This window comes from Gymnoscopelus braueri (genome assembly GCF_963280865.1).
Source record: "Gymnoscopelus braueri genome assembly, contig: SCAFFOLD_83, whole genome shotgun sequence".
Classification (NCBI taxonomy): domain Eukaryota; kingdom Metazoa; phylum Chordata; class Actinopteri; order Myctophiformes; family Myctophidae; genus Gymnoscopelus; species Gymnoscopelus braueri.
In genome coordinates, this window is record NW_027660741.1 from 71915 (window position 1) to 94801 (window position 22887).

Here is a 22887-nt window from a genome sequence, read left to right on the forward strand (position 1 = left end):
GTTCTCTTTTTAACTGTTTTTTAACAGTTATTTACCTAGGTTTTAACTGCTTATAACTGATAGTTTTTGTCTCCGCCAGAGGTGGAGAGTATGTTTTCGTTCCCGTCCCGCTGTGTCCCCCCCCCCCCCCCCCCCCCCCTAGCCAAGCTAACATTGGTCAAGCTTCACGTGACACGTGACAATATGTTGTCACCAATGCTTTTGATTGGCTAGCGAGACGCATGACGAAATAAAATCCTATAAATAGGTGTGTCACTTCAAAAAGCCATCTATGTTTTTTGAAGTGAGGTAACATTGGTCAAGCTAACATTGGTCAAGTGACACGTGACAATATGTAACATAAATAGGTAAGACAGGATTAATCAGGAACAGTACTGGCGGAGACCTGTGCTCCGAGGAGCACATTTTCTAGTTATTATTGTATTAATTCCCATTGGTGTAATGTTTTTTAAATGTCCACCATGCTTCTTTTTTATTGACATCTGTATGAATGTATTGCACTGGAGCTGTTGAGCAAATCAAGTTTCCTTCGGGATTAATGAAGTATATATCTATCTATCTATCTATCTATCTCATCTCTGCCAAAAGTGGGTTGTTTGTGTATTCTCAGCCCTTTCGGTATCTGGTTGGCTTTCCAGTACTCAGAGAGAGTAACTACATGCCACTTGAGTCGACTTTCTTTGTTGTATGAGCGTTCTGAAGCCGTTTTTAGGTCACTCACCGCAGAGCCGTCTGAACGCCTGTGTTCACCATCAAACAGGGACGGTTGTGATAGGATTGGTTGGGCTTCAGTGTCGCTAAAAGACAAACACTGAGCCTGCTGAGTGGCGTGTGTTTCTTCACGCTCAGTCATTGTAGACTGATAGGAGTGCAACGTTAATATATTCATGTTTATGTTAACTCTTTAACTGCCAGAGTATATACACAATCTACCCCTTTCCCTGCTAGAGAAAATACATTGCAAAAATAGGTAAAATGTGAATTTTGTCTCCGTTTATTTTTTAACATTGAAGTGAATGGAGCAGAAAATCTTCACATCGCGTTATCTCCTGCTTCCTTTGTGATAAACAAAACATTTAAAAAGTAAAAAAAATAAATAAAAAAAATCTCGTCAATGGCAGGAAAAGAGTTAACCGGTGTCTAGGTAAAGGTATGAACTCCATCGTAGAGGTCCAGTAGAACTCTATAATTCAAAGATTTGCACACATTTTCACGATATAAAAAAAAAATTGCATATCCACAAGCTCATAGCGCGGCGCTATGAGCTTGTAAATCTGCTATTTTTGAATAGCCAAAGTGTAACATAATGGTTATATCTAAAATCTTAAAATGACACAGATGCGTTCCCGGTCTTAAGTGTTGTTTTTTGATCTGCTCCATGATTCAGGTGCTGATCCACTACCAGACGGTCAGTGAACCGGCAACCATCAGGAAGCTGGTCAGCATTTTGCACAAGAGCAGCGGAGAGGTGCTGAAGAAGAAACCCAAGTGAGTCAGAGAGAGAGAGAGAGAGAGGTGTTAACTAGGGATGTATCGAAAATAGCAGACTTATAAGCTCACAACACAGCGCGTTAACGACGTGTTGTGAGCTTGTAGGTCTGATAGTTTCAACGTGCGACACCATCGTACGACAAATAGGCTGATCTATCAGATAACTGCAGCGCACTGTGAATAGTCTGATCTATCAGATAACTGCAGCACACTGTGAATAGTCTGATCTATCCGATAACTGCAGTGCACTGTGAATAGTCTGATCTATCAGATAACTGCAGTGCACTGTGAATAGGATGATCTATCAGATAACTGCAGCACACTGTGAATAGTCTGATCTATCAGATAACTGCAGCACACTGTGAATAGTCTGATCTATCAGATAACTGCAGCACACTGTGAATAGTCTGATCTATCAGATAACTGCAGCACACTGAATAGGATGATCTATCAGATAACTGCAGCACACTGTGAATAGTCTGATCTATCAGATAACTGCAGCACACTGTGAATAGGATGATCTATCAGATAACTGCAGCACACTGTGCGGCACACATGGATTCAAGTTCTCAGTCACCATGACTGACTTCAGTCATTTAGATTCCATAGAAGCCAGGATGTCCTCTATGGAAGCATGTTCCGCAGCGAAAATAGCCGAATAGGCTATTTTCGATTATTATTTTTGAAAGATCCGAGCATTTGAAGTGGTCAAACTAGCAATATGTTCAAGAAGCATCTTCCATACAACACTAATATCTTGGATATTTCATAAAAGCAAAGGCTAAACAGTATACAGTTTAGGCATTTAGCAGACACTCTTAACTCTCTCACTGCCAAGAACGACTTATGACGACTTTTTGAAAAGAAATTAAAATAAAACGTTCAGAACCCAAGATAACCTGATCTATCAGATGTCCTGCTCCATTCACTTGCTGGTTAAATTATGACTGAAAAAAATATTACATTTTAGCCTTTGCATAATCCTGCAAGGTCATCAAGTGCTCAGTCTGTGATTCTTTTTCACGGCAGAAACAATATTACTAAAATATAATGTTACATATTGTGTTCATTGTTTAGGAAACAGCGCTACTGTGGGGGGGGGGGGGTCCTTTCAGACTGTTTCACACACATTTATTTCACTCGTGAGATTTAGTTTAGCTTTTATCCATGGGCACAGCAGATTACACCACACTGACATTAAGTCAGATCATGATAAAAAGCTTGACATGATTATGATTTAATGTTGTACTACTTTATCCATATAATAATATTAATAATAGACTTAAATGATAAAATAGCCTAATTACAGCATGTTCACAATCGGTCACCACGGTGGTGATGTTTATGCTCAACGGCCAATGAAACATGTTATCGGTCAATGGCCGGTAGTGATGCGCGGGTCAGGTTTTTTCATAACCCAGCCAGCCCGCCCCGCCCGGGAGCCCAACCCGTCTCAACCCGTCCCGCAAAAAATTATATAAATCAACGACCCAGCCCGTACCGCAACCCGCCAAGAAAAAAAGAAAAACGCAAGCATTCAATTGCTTTCCAAGGAGAGAGGGGGACAGAGAGAGAGAGAGAGCGAGAGAGAAGGTGTCTTTCGGTGTGTTTTTTTTCTTCTGTGGGTTGACCCGCTTCGCCCGCCCCGCGATAATTGCGTCGTAATCTACAACCCGTCCGCCCGCCCGCGGTTCAACCCGCGGGACCTGCGGGTTACGGGTCGGCCCGCGCATCACTGATGGCCGTTGAATACCGGCTAACGGGAACACTGACCAGTAGAACTCTATACTGTTAATATATTCATGTTAATGTTAACAGGTGTCTAGGTAGAAGTATGAACGCCATCATAGAGGTCCAGTAGAACTCTATAATGTTAATATATTCATGTTAACAGGTGTCTAGGTAAAGGTATGAACGCCATCGTAGAGGTGCAGTAGAACTCTATAATGTTAATATATTCATCTAACAGGTGTCTAGGTAAAGGTATGAACGCCATCATAGAGGTGCAGTAGAGCTCTATAATGTTAATATATTCATGTTAATGTTAACAGGTGTCTAGGTAAAGGTATGAACGCCATCGTAGAGATCCAGTAGAGCTCTATAATGTTAATATATTCATGTTAATGTTAACAGGTGTCTAGGTAAAGGTATGAACGCCATCGTAGAGATCCAGACACAGCGTCCTGTACCAGTAGAGCTCTATAAGGACTACAAGGAGCTGGGTCGCTTCATGCTGCGCTACGTTGGATCCACCATCGCTGCTGGAGTGGTCACTGAGGTATGAACAGAGGTAGTGGTCACTGAGGTATGAACAGAGTGGTCACTGAGGTATGAACAGAGTGGTCACTGAGGTATGAACAGAGGTAGTGGTCACTGAGGTATGAACAGAGGTAGTGGTCACTGAGGTATGAACAGAGTGGTCACTGAGGTATGAACAGAGGTAGTGGTCACTGAGTTATGAACAGAGTGGTCACTGAGTTATGAACAGAGTGGTCACTGAGGTATGAACAGAGGTAGTGGTCACTGAGGTATGAACAGAGGTAGTGGTCACTGAGGTATGAACAGAGTGGTCACTGAGGTATGAACAGAGTGGTCACTGAGGTATGAACAGAGTGGTCACTGAGGTATGAACAGAGGTAGTGGTCACTGAGTTATGAACAGAGGTAGTGGTCACTGAGGTATGAACAGAGGTAGTGGTCACTGAGGTATGAACAGAGTGGTCACTGAGGTATGAACAGAGGTAGTGGTCACTGAGGTATGAACAGAGTGGTCACTGAGGTATGAACAGAGGTAGTGGTCACTGAGGTATGAACAGAGGTAGTGGTCACTGAGGTATGAACAGAGTGGTCACTGAGGTATGAACAGAGGTAGTGGTCACTGAGGTATGAACAGAGTGGTCACTGAGGTATGAACAGAGTGGTCACTGAGGTATGAACAGAGGTAGTGGTTACTGAGGTATGAACAGAGTGGTCACTGAGGTATGAACAGAGTGGTCACTGAGGTATGAACAGAGGTAGTGGTCACTGAGTTATGAACAGAGTGGTCACTGAGTTATGAACAGAGTGGTCACTGAGGTATGAACAGAGGTAGTGGTCACTGAGTTATGAACAGAGGTAGTGAGTGGTCACTGAGTTATGAACAGAGGTAGTGAGTGGTCACTGAGGTATGAACAGAGGTAGTGGTCACTGAGGTATGAACAGAGGTAGTGGTCACTGAGGTATGAACAGAGTGGTCACTGAGGTATGAACAGAGGTAGTGGTCACTGAGGTATGAACAGAGGTAGTGGTCACTGAGGTATGAACAGAGTGGTCACTGAGGTATGAACAGAGTGGTCACTGAGGTATGAACAGAGGTAGTGGTCACTGAGTTATGAACAGAGTGGTCACTGAGTTATGAACAGAGTGGTCACTGAGGTATGAACAGAGGTAGTGGTCACTGAGTTATGAACAGAGTGGTCACTGAGGTATGAACAGAGTGGTCACTGAGGTATGAACAGAGTGGTCACTGAGGTATGAACAGAGGTAGTGGTCACTGAGGTATGAACAGAGGTAGTGGTCACTGAGGTATGAACAGAGTGGTCACTGAGGTATGAACAGAGTGGTCACTGAGGTATGAACAGAGGTAGTGGTCACTGAGGTATGAACAGAGTGGTCACTGAGGTATGAACAGAGGTAGTGGTCACTGAGTTATGAACAGAGTGGTCACTGAGGTATGAACAGAGGTAGTGGTCACTGAGGTATGAACAGAGTGGTCACTGAGGTATGAACAGAGGTAGTGGTCACTGAGTTATGAACAGAGTGGTCACTGAGTTATGAACAGAGTGGTCACTGAGGTATGAACAGAGGTAGTGGTCACTGAGTTATGAACAGAGGTAGTGAGTGGTCACTGAGGTATGAACAGAGGTAGTGGTCACTGAGGTATGAACAGAGGTAGTGGTCACTGAGGTATGAACAGAGGTAGTGGTCACTGAGGTATGAACAGAGTGGTCACTGAGGTATGAACAGAGGTAGTGGTCACTGAGGTATGAACAGAGGTAGTGGTCACTGAGGTATGAACAGAGTGGTCACTGAGTTATGAACAGAGTGGTCACTGAGGTATGAACAGAGGTAGTGGTCACTGAGTTATGAACAGAGTGGTCACTGAGGTATGAACAGAGGTAGTGGTCACTGAGTTATGAACAGAGTGGTCACTGAGGTATGAACAGAGTGGTCACTGAGTTATGAACAGAGGTAGTGGTCACTGAGGTATGAACAGAGGTAGTGGTCACTGAGGTATGAACAGAGTGGTCACTGAGTTATGAACAGAGTGGTCACTGAGGTATGAACAGAGTGGTCACTGAGTTATGAACAGAGGTAGTGGTCACTGAGGTATGAACAGAGGTAGTGGTCACTGAGGTATGAACAGAGGTAGTGGTCACTGAGGTATGAACAGAGGTAGTGGTCACTGAGGTATGAACAGAGTGGTCACTGAGGTATGAACAGAGGTAGTGGTCACTGAGGTATGAACAGAGTGGTCACTGAGGTATGAACAGAGGTAGTGGTCACTGAGGTATGAACAGAGGTAGTGGTCACTGAGGTATGAACAGAGTGGTCACTGAGGTATGAACAGAGGTAGTGGTCACTGAGGTATGAACAGAGTGGTCACTGAGGTATGAACAGAGTGGTCACTGAGGTATGAACAGAGGTAGTGGTTACTGAGGTATGAACAGAGTGGTCACTGAGGTATGAACAGAGTGGTCACTGAGGTATGAACAGAGGTAGTGGTCACTGAGTTATGAACAGAGTGGTCACTGAGTTATGAACAGAGTGGTCACTGAGGTATGAACAGAGGTAGTGGTCACTGAGTTATGAACAGAGGTAGTGAGTGGTCACTGAGGTATGAACAGAGGTAGTGGTCACTGAGGTATGAACAGAGGTAGTGGTCACTGAGGTATGAACAGAGTGGTCACTGAGGTATGAACAGAGGTAGTGGTCACTGAGGTATGAACAGAGGTAGTGGTCACTGAGGTATGAACAGAGTGGTCACTGAGGTATGAACAGAGTGGTCACTGAGGTATGAACAGAGGTAGTGGTCACTGAGTTATGAACAGAGTGGTCACTGAGTTATGAACAGAGTGGTCACTGAGGTATGAACAGAGGTAGTGGTCACTGAGTTATGAACAGAGTGGTCACTGAGGTATGAACAGAGTGGTCACTGAGGTATGAACAGAGTGGTCACTGAGGTATGAACAGAGGTAGTGGTCACTGAGGTATGAACAGAGGTAGTGGTCACTGAGGTATGAACAGAGTGGTCACTGAGGTATGAACAGAGTGGTCACTGAGGTATGAACAGAGGTAGTGGTCACTGAGGTATGAACAGAGTGGTCACTGAGGTATGAACAGAGGTAGTGGTCACTGAGTTATGAACAGAGTGGTCACTGAGGTATGAACAGAGGTAGTGGTCACTGAGGTATGAACAGAGTGGTCACTGAGGTATGAACAGAGGTAGTGGTCACTGAGTTATGAACAGAGTGGTCACTGAGTTATGAACAGAGTGGTCACTGAGGTATGAACAGAGGTAGTGGTCACTGAGTTATGAACAGAGGTAGTGAGTGGTCACTGAGGTATGAACAGAGGTAGTGGTCACTGAGGTATGAACAGAGGTAGTGGTCACTGAGGTATGAACAGAGGTAGTGGTCACTGAGGTATGAACAGAGTGGTCACTGAGGTATGAACAGAGGTAGTGGTCACTGAGGTATGAACAGAGGTAGTGGTCACTGAGGTATGAACAGAGTGGTCACTGAGTTATGAACAGAGTGGTCACTGAGGTATGAACAGAGGTAGTGGTCACTGAGTTATGAACAGAGTGGTCACTGAGGTATGAACAGAGGTAGTGGTCACTGAGTTATGAACAGAGTGGTCACTGAGGTATGAACAGAGTGGTCACTGAGTTATGAACAGAGGTAGTGGTCACTGAGGTATGAACAGAGGTAGTGGTCACTGAGGTATGAACAGAGTGGTCACTGAGTTATGAACAGAGTGGTCACTGAGGTATGAACAGAGTGGTCACTGAGTTATGAACAGAGGTAGTGGTCACTGAGGTATGAACAGAGGTAGTGGTCACTGAGGTATGAACAGAGGTAGTGGTCACTGAGGTATGAACAGAGGTAGTGGTCACTGAGGTATGAACAGAGGTAGTGGTCACTGAGGTATGAACAGAGGTAGTGGTCACTGAGGTATGAACAGAGGTAGTGGTCACTGAGTTATGAACAGAGGTAGTGGTCACTGAGTTATGAACAGAGTGGTCACTGAGGTATGAACAGAGGTAGTGGTCACTGAGGTATGAACAGAGGTAGTGGTCACTGAGGTATGAACAGAGGTAGTGGTCACTGAGGTATGAACAGAGGTAGTGGTCACTGAGTTATGAACAGAGGTAGTGGTCACTGAGTTATGAACAGAGTGGTCACTGAGGTATGAACAGAGGTAGTGGTCACTGAGGTATGAACAGAGTGGTCACTGAGGTATGAACAGAGTGGTTACTGAGGTATGAACAGAGGTAGCAGGGTCTGAATGGAGACAAAACAAGGCAGAGACAAGTTCACAGTTTGAGAAGAATCGGTGATATATGTTTTGATATCAAAAGGAGTTACAAGACTTACAAATTCAGCAGGACAAGAAATGTATGCAACCTACCAGCGTTGAACTCAAAGCTCACACTGACTGCCTGTGACATATATTATATACACATGCTACCAAATGGCTTCTATCAATATATTGTAATCCCATCCTTTTGTTTCACACAAGGCAATAACACCGATCTTTCAACTCCTCCTGCCCCACCCATACAGGGAACTGCATATAGACAATAGTTTACTGAGACACTACACTGTCTCTGTATTCTATGATCCTATAGTTTACTGAGACACTACACTGTCTCTGTATTCTATGATCCTATAGTTTACTGAGACACTACACTGTCTCTGTATTCTATGATCCTATAGTTTACTGAGACACTACACTGTCTCTGTATTCTATGATCCTATAGTTTACTGAGACACTACACTGTCTCTGTATTCTATGATCCTATAGTTTACTGAGACACTACACTGTCTCTGTATTCTATGATCCTATAGTTTACTGAGACACTACACTGTCTCTGTATTCTATGATCCTATAGTTTACTGAGACACTACACTGTCTCTCTACATCTCATCTATATTTCTTCCTGTTGCTGCAGATCAAGGACTGATGACAGCTGGAGTCCCGTCGGAACCGGTCGGACCCGGTCCAAACTGCTCCGAACCGCCTGCGGCCCTCAATGCATTGTAGCATGGAGACAAAGTGACATTTGTCCACAGACTTTTCTTTCATGGACCCCAACGGGTTGAATCCACACCTGCAACCGCTACCCGACCGGTTTAATTAAGACCTCCAACCATCACCCAACAGGTTTAATTAAGACCTCCTACCATCACCCAACAGGTTTAATTAAGACCTCCTACCATCACCCAACAGGTTTAATTAAGACCTCCAACCGCTACCCAACAGGTTTAATTAAGACCTCCTACCATCACCCAACAGGTTTAATTAAGACCTCCAACCATCACCCAACAGGTTTAATTAAGACCTCCAACCGCTACCCAACAGGTTTAATTAAGACCTCCAACCATCACCCAACAGGTTTAATTAAGACCTCCTACCATCACCCAACAGGTTTAATTAAGACCTCCAACCGCTACCCAACAGGTTTAATTAAGACCTCCAACCGCTACCCAACAGGTTTAATTAAGACCTCCAACCATCACCCAACAGGTTTAATTAAGACCTCCAACCATCACCCAACAGGTTTAATTAAGACCTCCAACCGCTACCCAACAGGTTTAATTAAGACCTCCAACCATCACCCAACAGGTTTAATTAAGACCTCCTACCATCACCCAACAGGTTTAATTAAGACCTCCAACCGCTACCCAACAGGTTTAATTAAGACCTCCAACCATCACCCAACAGGTTTAATTAAGACCTCCTACCATCACCCAACAGGTTTAATTAAGACCTCCAACCGCTACCCAACAGGTTTAATTAAGACCTCCAACCGCTACCCAACAGGTTTAATTAAGACCTCCATCCAGCCCGTATTGAACGCCACTAAACAGCCTGACAAACACTAAGGCCTCTCTTATGCTCTGCCGCGAGACGGCGGCGCGTGTTGGAAAATAGCCGAACATTCAAGCTCACAAAGCGTCGCGGACGCGGCGCTTTGTGAGCGTGTAGATTCGGCTATTTTCCAGAGCGCGGCGCGCGGCCGTGCGGCGAAGGATATGACTTGAGCTTCAGGCCTGATTTGACACTTTGCTCAACATGGTATAAATGGCTCAGAACCATAAAACCTTAACACATTAAGACAGAGGAAAGCATCTGTCATTTTTTATTTGAACCATTTATCTTATACTTTGGGCTATTCCAAAATAGCAGATCTATAAGCTCATAGTGCGGCAAATCTTTGATTATATATATTGTTTTTTTTTTCAAAGCACACATTTTTAACTAAAATCTTTGCTTCTGGGGATTCTCCAAATATCTTCTAAATCCTTTTTTTTTTTTTGAAAAAGATATGTTGCTATAATCAGTGGTTCTCAAACTGTTTCATGTCAAGGACCCCCAACATTATATGTATTTGGCCGCGGACCCCCCCCCATCTCAAAATATGTTGTTCCAGGCCCCCCCCCCCCCGCAGAAGCAAAGATTTGAGTTGAGAGTTGCACAAATTTTCACGATTCTTCAAAAATAGCAGATCTACAAGCTCGTAGCGCGTTAATGGGTTTACCTGGAGGCCCCCCCCCCCCTTGTGTCCAAACCATATGACAGTGACATCATACACCAGGGCCCTTTCTTTCCTCACCCCTTATTATGCCTAAACTTTATAGGCATTTTAAAATAGTTCAAATAGCCGGAAATCTAGAAGCTCACAACGTGTCAATGTAGATCGGCTATTTTCACTATTTTAAAACGTGTTTTTTTTTTAATAGTAAGTTTAGTAATGTAAGTTTATTCATAAGGGTTTAGTCTGCGTGCAAGAGGGGGCCCCGGATGTCCCAACTATGTCCCAGTAACGTCATCCACCAGTCACTGCATTTGCATGGACCCTAATCTAACACTTATTATCACAATTGACGGCTCAATCAGAATGATAAAGAAATAATAAAAATGCTTCATGTAAAACGTGTCAATTAGAAGAGAATATTCTGATCTGCTCTGATGGGATGTAGTCCGGATGTATGCGCGGGCCTCTCAGCACCCCACCTACTCTGTAAAATACACTTTTTGGGCAGAAAATAAAATATGTCAGCGAGACGGAAATTATTTTTATTACTCCACAGTGCCCTCTACAGATTTTGGTTGATGGTAAGCAAATCCTCCAGATCTGTAGAGGGCACTGTGGAGTAAATAAAATGTATTTCCGTCTCGCTGACATATTTTATTTTCTGCCCAAAAAGTGTATTTTACAGAGTAGGTGGGGTGCTGAGAGGCCCGCGCATTCAGAGAATAGACTTTCAACAACACAAAACAGCCTTTGCTTCGGTGAGTAGCGAAATGGTTTAGTTTATTTTCACTACTCTTGAGCCCTGGCAGGGCAGTGGAATTCCTTGTACATGCGCAGAGCGAGGGGTCTTCCAGGGCGTTAGAGGGAACTCACTAACGCTCTGAACCAGGGCTAAGTCTCCCGTAACCAGACGACTGTTCCACAATCTCCTGAATGCTACGTGTTTATATATAGTCTGGAACTACAACTCCCACAAAGCCCAGACAGGAAGCCGTTCACGGAAATATATTTTGTATAGATCAGTATTTACTGATTACGCCCAATGAATGCTCTGATAAATGGCGGGTAGGTCAGTATGTCGCCTACTTCGCCCATTCAATGGTCTGATAGAAGGTGATAATGTCCCATTCAATGGTCTGATAAAAGGTGATAATGTCCCATTCAATGGTCTGATAAAAGGTGATAATGTCCCATTCAATGGTCTGATAAAAGGTGATAATGTCCCATTCAATGGTATGATAAAAGGTGATAATGTCCCATTCAATGGTCTGATAAAAGGTGATAATGTCCCATTCAATGGTCTGATAGAAGGTGATAATGTCCCATTCAGTGCACTGATAGCATTGGAAGCCGGTTCCAGTAGTTTAATGAACATCAGACCGGCTGGCTGAAGACAAACAGCATCTATAACATTGAATAAAAGCGGGGCAACATTCACACTTTATGAAACACAAATGAAGGAAAATGAATGCTCTGATAATTATTGGCCAGCTGGATAAGGGGGCGTGTCCACAGAAATGTTTAGTTTTTTTCTTTTGGTTAGAAATGCCCTGTAGCTGCTGCTAGTCCCAGCATTATGTAATATAATATTATATAATAACACAGATCAATGCTTGATACCATACCATAGGACCCCCCAAATTAATTTGTATATATGGCCGCGGACCCCCTTCTGTAAACATGTTGTGACAGGGTCCCTCTTAAAGGACAACTTAGTTTTTTTACAACCAAGGTTTATGTTTTAGATCGTAATTAAAGTTAATAAAAGATCAGTGTTAACATGTGTTTAATTTACTGCTTTCTATAGTTTTAGCAATTTTCGCGATCTCTTTTACAGCGGGCGGGGCATTCTGTCCGGTGGCTAAATGTCATTTTTTACACAATAACCCAGTGTTTTCTTTATTATTATTTACAGTAGCTCTTCTAGCCCCCGATAACTCACATCTGGCCATCAAAGACCACAGGACCTTTTTTTTTTAACACATTGGGTGCCAAAACCGTATATATACGGTTTTGCGCATACTAACGTTGAGTGCCAAAACCGTATATATACGGTTTTTGAAAAAAAAAAAAAAACCACCTCCTGGTTAACTTATGACTTCAAAAACCTGTATCTCGGCTCCTGTGCATTTTTTTTTTTACAATGTTAATTTAACTTTTTTGAACTGGCTGCAGCTATGGAATGGATTTCCGAATGTTTAAAATTTTTTCCCCCCGATTGTACGAGACCTGTATGTGTGTAATGAGGGGATCACCGTGAGGACGGTGATCACTGATTTTTTTTTGTGACTACTTGAAAAAGGTTCAAAATGTTTAAAAAGTCCTGGCACTCAAAGTATAATATTTTAATAAACCTCTGGCACCCAATGTGTTAATATCGTGAAAATTGCTAAAACTATAGAAAGCAGTAAATGAAAAAAAAAAGAACACTCATCATTTATTTACTTTAATTACAAGATAAAATATAAACCTTGGTTGTAAAAAAACAAAGATTTGTGAAAATCCCCCCTGCCCCCCCCCCCCCCCCCCCTCTCCCTCCCAAGACTTATTAAAAAAAAAATTCAGATCTACAAGCTCACAGCGGGTGGCGACGTGACCCGCTGTGAGCTTGTAGATTTGGCAATTTTTTGAATTAGCCCAAAGTACAAAATAGTATTAAATAGTATTTAAGTGTTTTTTTCTTTTGCTTCAACGTACATTAACGCTATAGTAACTGATTTAGCTGTTACTATAGCGGAGGACCCCCTCCCCCCCTGGGGCCGCCGGGGGTCCCCGGACCCTACTTTGAGAACCACTGATCTAAAAAGCTCCCCTCCACCCCTGTGGACATTGACCCCTGAACCCCTTCATGACCCCCAGAGGTCACGGTAGGATGGATGTTTATGTTTATTTTATCCAGGAACACCTCTGTCACTTTACACGTCAAAAATAGCAGATCTACAAGCTTTTATTTTATTTTTTAAATTTTTTTTACAAACATTTGTAAGTCAAATCTTTGCTTCTAGGGGTCCTTCTAGGGGTCCCTGGAACTAAATATGTTACAAATGTTCGCTTTAAAAAATACAAATTCCAAGATTTGCACAAATTTTCACGATTTAAAAAAAATAGCAGATCTACAAGCTCGTGGCGCGTGGCGCGGCACTCCGCGCCACGAGCTTGTCGATCTGCTATTTTTGAATAGCCCAAAGAAATCTTAAAATGACACCGATGATGCTTTCCCGGGTCTTAAAGAGTTAATAGCTCAACCTCTTTGTTTTTTTTTTCTCTCTTTTTTTTGAATAACTTTATTTTTAAAGAAGCTTCTCAGAGGAAGTTTCACTCTTTAAACCATGAAATGTTTTCTCTACAGACGGAGGAGCTGCTGCATTGAATAAAGGTTGAAACCTGCCATTTGACTGATAATTGATTGAGTTGTTAAATGGAAAGCCTCTCGTCTCCATGCGTTTGTGTTGTTTTTTTCGTAAATTAACTCCTTACTTGATCATAACTACAGAGCGTCACACAAAATAGCAGATCTACAAGAGCTTGTAGATCTGCTACTTAGATTAGATCAGAGCAGTGGAGGGACTCTGGGGTCCTCCCCCCGAAACTTTTTAACAGTTTCGATGTCATTTCCTGTGTTTTGGTGAATTTTGTGAGTTTGATACTTTTATCAGGCTTGCTTTACTAGCATTGGAAAACGGTGAGTCCATTTTCATCCCTTACAACGCTGAAAGTAGGCCTACAGACGATGATTTGATGACTGAATGTAAGACCCATCTTTAATAATAACCATTCATTACTTAAAAGTTAATATATCTGTATGATGGCATGCACTGACCATGCCATCATACGGGGGGGGGGGGGGGGGGGGGGGGGCGGTCTGGGGGTCCGACCCCCCGAAACTTTTTAACATAGTAGATATAATGTCCTGTGTTCTGGTGAAGTTTGGGAGTTTGACACCAAATCCAGGAGAAATTACAATCCAGGAGATTGTCAGAGACTCCTGTTGGCAGCCCTGATTTGAGGTGGTCAAACTAGCGATAGAATAAGCTTCTTCCATATGAACCCTTATGTCTCGGATATTTCACAAAGCAAAGGTTAAAGGTTTCATGACATAAAATGTTTGTACCGTACTGTTTATTATTTGTTTTATAAAAATGTCAACTTCCTGTTGATTTTACTATTTGAAGATCCGGAACCGTGCATCCTGTCTGGGTTTTCTTCTTAATAAAAATAGATAAATCAACAGGAAGTTACATTTTAATAACTATATTGTCTGAATCAGCTTTGTTTACGTTTGTTTACGTGCTAAAGGAGTGACTTTGAGATCTGTTTCAGTGTACAATGTAAGTCAATATGGAGCATATTTTGAATCATCAATTTCTAACCAATGGAGCAATTATTTTGTATTTATTGTCCACCTTTGGAGTTACATCATGGCAAGGTCAACCCAAACCTCTACCAAAGTGGTCTTGCCCTTTAAGAGTGTTTTGCGCGACAACGTCTAGCATTACAACGTTGTATAAAATGTGCGATGGCAAAGAAGCCAAAAACCTACCACTTCAATACTAATGGGAGGAAGACTCTCACTGGCCCTCATTTATCAACGTGGCAGACCAAATAATGGGCGTACGGTGAGATCGCCGCAACTTTAGTTATTCATCAATATATCCTGACTTTGATTTTTGCATACGGACCACTCAGATCTCACGTCAGATCTGAGGCAGTTGTAGACTTTGGCTAAACCTGTTTGTTCCATCCTAGACCTGCGGAGCAGCATTGTCTGACATGCATCTGGACATAATCCACTCCAAAATGTATATCTAACACTATTTGTTAAAGTCATTTAAACAAACTGCTTTAACAGTCATTCAGATATGATTGCAGATATAGCTGCATTGGCAATTTTGAAAATAGCAGATCTACAAGCTCACAACTCATCGCATCACCACGCGTTGTGAGCTTGTAGATCTGCTATTTTCAAAATATACGAGCCCTTATGCGAGAGCACTTTCGGGAGCTTAGACCGGCGCAGTGGCGCCGCTGTAATCTTTTCATGGCTACCGGGAGATCAGACATTTAACCCACGGTCCAACACACACCAGCCCTCATCCATTAATGTTCTCTCCAGGCTATCTCTCATTAACATGGCGGCACGGCCGAGTCTCACGGGAAATATAGCCGTTTAACGCACTGTGATACGTGACAATAAACCTGATTCTGACGCGCACTGCTCGGTATGGGTTAAATAAATTAATATACAAACGTATTCCATTCATGGCGATGTGATTGGTGTTACAATTAAGCAATATTACACGAGAGGGTGTGCTTTACCGTCATTATTAGCACGCCTGTGATGCGGTCAGGAACGAGGCGCAGCCGAGTTCCGCCGCGATCACAGAAGTGCTAATAATGTAAGGTAAAGCACACCCTCTCGTGTAATATTGCGATTATACAACAGTTACCAACAAAACACATCCAAATGTATTCATATTGTGGGGCAATTCATAATAAAAAAAATTCGCTTATCCGTTTCCCTGTAAAGAGAAGAGTTTATTTGACTGAGACAAAATAGTCCCTGTGGCAGCGCAGCACTCTGAATCATCGTCTCATCAACACAGCTGATTCCAGTAGGCTATATGCTCCGTCGTACGATCGTGTTTCGTGGCCAAAATAACTGATCTACAAGCTCACAACGCGTCAAGATGGCGATGCCTTGTGAACTTGTAGATCGGCTATTTTTGCCGTGCGATACCTTCGTACGATAAAGTATAACATACACTGGACTGTTAACGAAATGAGAGTAATTTTACTTAACACAGGAGGATATTTATACAGTATGGATGTTACCATTGAAATAAAGCACACTTTTTTCCAGTTATTCCTTTTATTATAGGATTTTAGGCGATTTAGTGTGCTCTCTTCTAACCATTGATCAACAGTAAGTCCACCAAATAAGTCAAAATTAACAACATAGTCCATCTTGCGTAGGTGTTTGTTCTCCGCCCGGTGGCGGCGGTGGGTACTGTCTGTTTGTTTTCCTACCGTGGGACAGTCACAGCGTAGCCTCGGAAACCCAGGCTTTTTTTTTGTTACAAAAGCACAGCGTGACTTCACAGCACAACTGTGTCATATATGGTCTAATCAGGTGCGGACTGCAGTGCGGAGTGATTTATTTAATGTGATTAGGCCCGTGATATGATGCTGGTTTGAAGCACGGCTAGAAAGCTATTTCAACCAATCAGATTGCTTGGTCGGAACTACCTGTTGTATAATCTGTCATTCATGTAGGCTACTAGCCTACTTGACAAGATTGTACCGTTACGCAGTTGGGCTTGCAAGTGTGTGTGTGTGTGACTGTGTGTGTGTGTGTGTGTGTGTGTGTGTGTGTGTGTGTCTCTTGACAGGCGGCGAGGCGGGTGGGGGAAACTCTTTCTTATTGGCTTTCCCTGCTTTGTTTGGTCGTATTCTGGTTCTTCATGTCGTAACATCTGGGCGTTTCGAGAATATTTAAGGGCGTGTTATTTAAATGACGCTCATTTTCAGCCGTCAGATTTATCAAAGCTCAGACCAAATAGATACGCTAGGATTGGCTGTATAGGATCGCTTGATAAATGCCACTTGGACTTTGGCCTATGGCCAGATTTAAGGCAAAAAAAATGTCGTTTTTTACGCTCCATTGATAAATGAGGGCCACTGTGTCATATATGTAACGTCATCGCTATTCCAAAGAAATGACATGTGGAGAGACATTTTCAACGGGGGAAAAAAACGTATTTTCAAAGGTTTTCAGCATAGAATAATATTTGTTTGGTCTGTAGATTTTGTTGAGCTGGTCATTTTAAAAGTAGTTCTCAAGTTTAAAAAAGTTGCAGAATGGGTGTCGTGATACCAAAAGGACACTAGGGGGTGCCAGGAGGCAACATGGACAAGCCCATCGCCACCTGATTATCTTATTCCATAGACAGTCCCGTCTCCTTGATGTGTAGATCTACTTCCATGGACAGTCCTGTATACATGACTTGTAAATCTAATTCCACAGACAATCCCATCCCCATGATTTGTAGATGTAAATTCCCAGAGGGTGCCTAAAGGGATATTTCACTTTAAACATGTTTGGGGTAATCATTACTATAGAGTGTTTGTTCAGTAACAGTGTTAAATAGCTCTATATTGTGATAGTAATCATTGCTATAGAGTGTTTGTTCAGTAACAGTGTTAAATAGCTCTATATTGTGATAGTAATCATTACTATAGAGTGTTTGTTCAGTAACAGTGTTAAATAGCTCTATATTGTGATAGTAATCATTACTATAGAGTGTTTGTTCAGTAACAGTGTTAAATAGATCTATATTGTGATAGTAATCATTACTATAGAGTGTTTGTTCAGTAACAGTGTTAAATAGCTCTATATTGTGTCATCGATATTTCAGTTATTTCCATATATGGGCGTCACGCTCTAGCATCACGCTATAGAGTCACGCTCTAGCGTCATGCTACAGCATCACGCTCTAGTGTCACACTATAGCGTCACACTTTAGCGTCATGCTACAGCATCATGCTCTAGCGTTTGTGGTGCATGTGACATCAGACCAGGGCTTCGGTCAGCTTATATTAGGTGAACATCGAGAGAGACGTTAGAGAGACAGAGACACTCACAACAATCTTAGAAAGACAAGATCACCAGTCAGAGAGCCTTTAGACTTTGGCAGAGAGAAGAGCGAACAAAATAGTTAGAGAGACGAGAGAGTAGACGGAGACAGACGAGACACCAAGGGGAGAGAGAGAGAAGTAGAGAGAGAAATTCAGATGTCTTCAGGAAGCGGCGCGGCTCCGCAGCACGCGGGCGACGCGGAGGTGGAGGCGTCACACTTGGCGTTTCCCAGAGAGTTGGAGAACGCCGAGACGCTGCTGAACTCGGAGGTTCACATGCTGCTGGAGCATCGCAAGCGGCAGAACGAGAGCAGCGCCGCCGAGGACGAACAGGAAATGTCGGAGGTGCTGGTGAAGACGCTGAACTACACGGGACGCTTCTCGCGCTTCCAGAGCAGAGAGAGCATCCACAGCGTGCGCACGCTGCTGCAGAACAACAAGCTGCTGAAGGCGGAGCTGGCCACGCTGGCCAACCTCTGTCCTGAAGCGGCCGACGAGGCCAAAGCTCTGGTCCCCAGTTTAGAGGGACGCTTCGATGACCAGCAGCTGCAGAACATTCTGGACCAACTGCAGGCCAACAGGAGCTTCCAGTACTGACGGACGAACGAGGTCAACCAGAGCACACTGGTTCTCAACCCTTAGGGGTCCTTGAGGGGGTTCCAGGGGGTCCCCAGCTAAATGATTGATGGTTAGGAACCCAATGGACCCCTACAGGTCTGTAACTCTGGGGGACGCCAACACATTCTGGACAGATTCTGGATGGACTTCAGACGTTTCCAATACTGATGACCTTTTGACTCCAGAGGGTTCTGAAACCCCAGCAGCTCTCAGTGGATTCATATTTCCGGTGACGCAACGCATTATGTCACTAAATCATCCGCCATCTTGATGTCGGTGCAAAATGGTGCATAGAAACAAGGCAAACAGGTGCTTCTTTCTCGGTTATTTTGTGGTTGTCTTGATTTATATGCTCAGCTGACTACAAACGTCAGGAAAGAAAGATTTGGATTTGATTGGCCCAATCAGTTGATTAGCTCAACTAGATTTCCAGGCCACAAAGCGGCCTGAAAATATCTAGATGTGAATTAAGGCTGTGTAAAACACTTTGTGGACTGAAAGTCCATAAAGACTGCCTGCCAATGTCTGGACAATAATCCTAAAGAATGGCCAATCGGAAACATTTACCTGATGGAGGCTCCTGGTGACTTTAATTCACTTAATTCATTACAATCTGGAACGATGTCATAGTTTGCTCATCATGCTGTGGCTGGATATTCATTCATGGCTGTTAGGGTTAGAGAATGATGGTGAACTACGTTGTAAATATTTGCACCTTTTCTTATTTTTTTTAACCAGATGCACTTTAATTCCATGTTTTGCAAACTATCCCAAAACATTAAATGTCCCTATTTTCACCCACATTATTGTATTTATTGTCTCCGCCGAAGGTGGAGAATATGTTTTCGCTTTGTGTGAGCAAACATTGTTAGCCAAGCTAACATTGGGCAAGCTCCACGTGACACGTGTCAATTTGTTGACACCAATGCCTCTGATTGGCTAGAGGGACGCGTGACGAAATAAAATTCTATAAATAGGTGTGTCACTTCAAAAAGCCCCTACTTTTTGAAGTGAGGTAAAACAGGATCAATCAGACTTGATTGGAACAGTACCTTCAGTAAGTCCAAGTCACCCGTCTGTGTGTGTGTGTTTCCCTCTGAGAACACCTAACATTGGTCAAGCAAAGGCGCAGAAGGCCAAAGCTAAGAAAGCATACTCATCTACAATTGTAACGTAGAAGAGGACTAGAGTTGAAATGATCCCACAACAAAGCCGAACTCTTAATACGTGTCAATATGTTGACATCAATGTCTCTGATTGGCTAGAGGGACGCATGACGAAATACAATCCTATAATAAAAAGGTGTGTCACTTCAAAAAGCCGTTTACGTTTTTGAAGCGAGGTAAGACAGGATCAATCAGTCTTGATTGGAACAGTATCTTCTAGTCCAAATCACCCGTCCGTGCGTGTGTGTGTCCCTTTGAGAACACCTGACATTGGTCAAGCAAAGGCGCAGAAGGCCAAAGCTAAGAAAGCATACTCATCTACAACAGTAACACAGAAGAGGACTAGAGTTGAATTGATCCCACAACAAGACCGAAATCTTAATACGTATTAATATGTTGACACCAATGCCTTTGATTGGCTAGAGGAATGCATGACGAAATACAATTCTATAAATAGGTGTGTCACTTCAAAAAACCTTGATATCCTTGATATCTTACCTCGCTTCAAGGAGCAGAAGGCCAAAGCTAAGAAAGCATACTCATCTACAACAGTAACACAGAAGAGGACTAGAGTTGAAATGAAAATCATTAACTAAAAGATATATCTTTTACCCTACTGTATCTCATTAGTTATTGCTATGATAATATAATTGCTATAGTCTGCTGGCGGAGACTTGTGCTCCGAGGAGCACATTTTCTAGTTACTCTTTTTTTTGTACCTTTTATTGAGTGGTGCCAGCCACTCCTACACTTGACCGTGTGTGTGGGTCTGTCCGTCTGTCCGTCCGTTTGAGCACGGCCTCAACAGCTGCAGCTGATTGCAACACAAGGATGCAACCAGTTACACTAATTCAAAGGCACCACTCTCCACACTGGGTGTGATTTTTTTGCTAGAATTATTAGCTCATGTAAATAAAACATTTTGACCGCTTAAAACGTGGCGTCCCTATTTGGGCCGTATCGTTGGGAAAAATCCTTCCAAAGTTATATTTGGGAACTCAGGCAGGCGGAGCTCCAACCAAACACTGAACAAAGTGGTGAATGAAACCTTTTAGTGAACTGTACTGAATTATTCTCTACTGATAAGAATGATAATTACCACAAATAATGTACGTTATTTCTGCTCACCAGTCATCTCAGCTGTCAGCCTGACAACGGCCAGTGGAACTGATTTAGATTCTGTCTGTCTGTGCGCCACTTGGCCATTGTCAAGCTGTGCACAGGAGCTGACAACTGAGATGAACTTAATTATCTATCTTTCCTTTCGGTACTGAATCGTAGATATGGGCATATACTGATAACATCTGGGATCTCCATATTTGGGCATAAAGGGGACAAAGACAGACATATATAGAGATCTCCATATATGGGTACAAAAGGGACACAGGCAGACATTATTGCATGTTTCCTATTTGCATCGTTCCCGGGTAGGCCGGTGCCCAATGGAACCTGTTCTAGTTTCAATAACTAGGCCGATGCCCGTTAGGGGAGTGTCTCGCTTTTATGCCCATATATGGACATCTATGTATCTGTCTCTCCGGGTCCCTGTTATGCCCATATAGGCCTATGGAGATGCCAAAAATGGGTTCTGGTAAACCAGATCTCTATGTATGGGCATATCGTCTGATTTATGGTTCTGGACAACCGCCGAGCTGATCGACGTTGCACGTTGTTTTATTAATTATATAAAACGGGAAGGACGGAAACGGAAGGACTTCTTACCAACAGGACCTTTTGATGTTTCCCAAGGGAACATGACAGCATGGCATGAATTGCAGACGCTATCCATAGTTGAAAGTCAACTATTTTTGTGGGTTGGTGTGGAGGTGTCCATGCTATTCTGAGGTTTCTGTCCTTTTTTTGTGGTCCTTCTACGCTTTACTCTCTTGCTTTTACAGCGTGTTGCGTTTAGATGCGAACGCTTATGCTTGGCGTCTCGGGTCCGACGGCCCAGAGATAGTTTTCTTTTCCGTGGCATGGCTCTGTAAGAGATATTTATGAACCCGGACGGCGACCTTTGCTGGCCTAGTCACACCTCTCCTCTCGGCTCCTCTCCTCTCGGCTCCTCTCCTCTCCTCCCTCCCCGCTTTGCTTTGCGGCCCTAACCTCTAGTCCCAACCTCCCAACCTCAGTCATCAGACTTCCTGTATCTGGTTGCTATGGCAACCTGCCAGATCAGGCTAAGGGTCTGATAGGCAAATCAGAGAATCGATCAAGCCGAGAGTCTGATCACTGATCGAGGTGGGGTAAGATGCCTAAATCATAGCCATAGCTCTGATCAACAGTCTGTGGCGGGTCTTGGAGGCATGTGGAGTGATCCTGTGCTTGCGAATCCCGGACGGACTTTCTGAGCTTTTGTCAATTATAGTAGTAAGATACAAACATTCGAAATGGTCATGTGTACAACCAACCCTCCAATAATGCTTTTCTTGAGAGTGGAATATGGTAGGTGTTCCAGGAGCCTCAAGAAGGCTCTGCAGAGACCGGACGCGGGCCGACGGTTGAATGTCGCTGTAATAAAGCATTCTACTGACACCTTCATGACCTCAAACATTTCCATTAGACGGGGCCAGTCTATGATGTCATCATCTATGACCAGTGGTGGAAAGTAACTAAGTACATTTACTTAAGTACTGTACTTAAGTACAATTTTGAGGTATTTGTACTTTACTTGAGTATTTCCAATTTCCAATACTTTTACTTCTACTCCACTACATCTCAGAAGCAAATATTGTACTTTTACTCCACTACAATTATTTGAAAACTTTAGTTACTGGTTACTTTTCAGCTATAAACTACTATGATATAATGAAACACACATTAACCACTTTAGCCCTATTTTATACCTAGGCTATTTGAAAATAGCAGATGAGCTTGTAGATCTTGTATCTACAAGATAGCTATCTACAGATGAGCTTGTAGATCTGCTATCTCACAACGCGTCGCGATGCGACGCGTTGTGAGCTTGTAGATCGGCTATTTTCAAATATTTAGTACTTTTACTTTTGGTACTTTAAGTACATTTTGATGCCAATACTTTTGTACTTTTACTCAAGTACATTCTTAATTTTGGATTTTTGTAACAGAGTATTTTTATATTGCAGTATTGGTACTTTTACTTAAGTAAAGAATTTGAGTACTTTTTCCACCACTGTCTATGACTTATGACTCCATA

The 22887-nt window shown here is 43.0% G+C and overlaps 2 protein-coding genes and 1 long non-coding RNA gene across 4 annotated transcripts in view; all 3 read left to right on the top strand.

The window, feature by feature from the left end:
* The window catches only part of hbs1l (HBS1-like translational GTPase), an 80214-nt gene extending 69477 nt beyond the window's left edge, over positions 1-10737 (top strand). Inside the window, exons 16-19 of one of the 2 annotated variants that reach the window (XR_013932811.1) lie at positions 1388-1488; positions 3625-3769; positions 8707-8885; positions 9183-10737. Coding sequence is in view for 1 of the 2 variants with exons in the window: in XM_080457613.1 (XP_080313739.1) it covers positions 1388-1488; positions 3625-3769; positions 8707-8718 (258 nt within the window). In the remaining variant the exon portion in view is untranslated. Of the gene's footprint in view, positions 1-1387; positions 1489-3624; positions 3770-8706 lie in introns of both variants that reach the window. The other variant, XM_080457613.1, reaches the window with a different exon arrangement.
* A 255-nt stretch (positions 10738-10992) lies between these two features.
* On the top strand, positions 10993-11742 carry LOC308081228. Its single transcript, XR_013932812.1, has 2 exons — positions 10993-11406; positions 11605-11742. It is a non-coding gene; the product is annotated as an uncharacterized lncRNA (long non-coding RNA).
* A 6342-nt stretch (positions 11743-18084) lies between these two features.
* LOC308081227 (DNA-directed RNA polymerase II subunit RPB4-like) lies at positions 18085-18525 on the top strand (the record flags this gene model as incomplete). The annotated part of the gene is made up of 1 exon (XM_080457616.1): positions 18085-18525. The coding sequence occupies one exon, from the start codon at positions 18085-18087 to the stop codon at positions 18523-18525; it is 441 nt and encodes a 146-aa protein (XP_080313742.1).
* Between the last annotated feature and the right edge of the window lie 4362 nt (positions 18526-22887).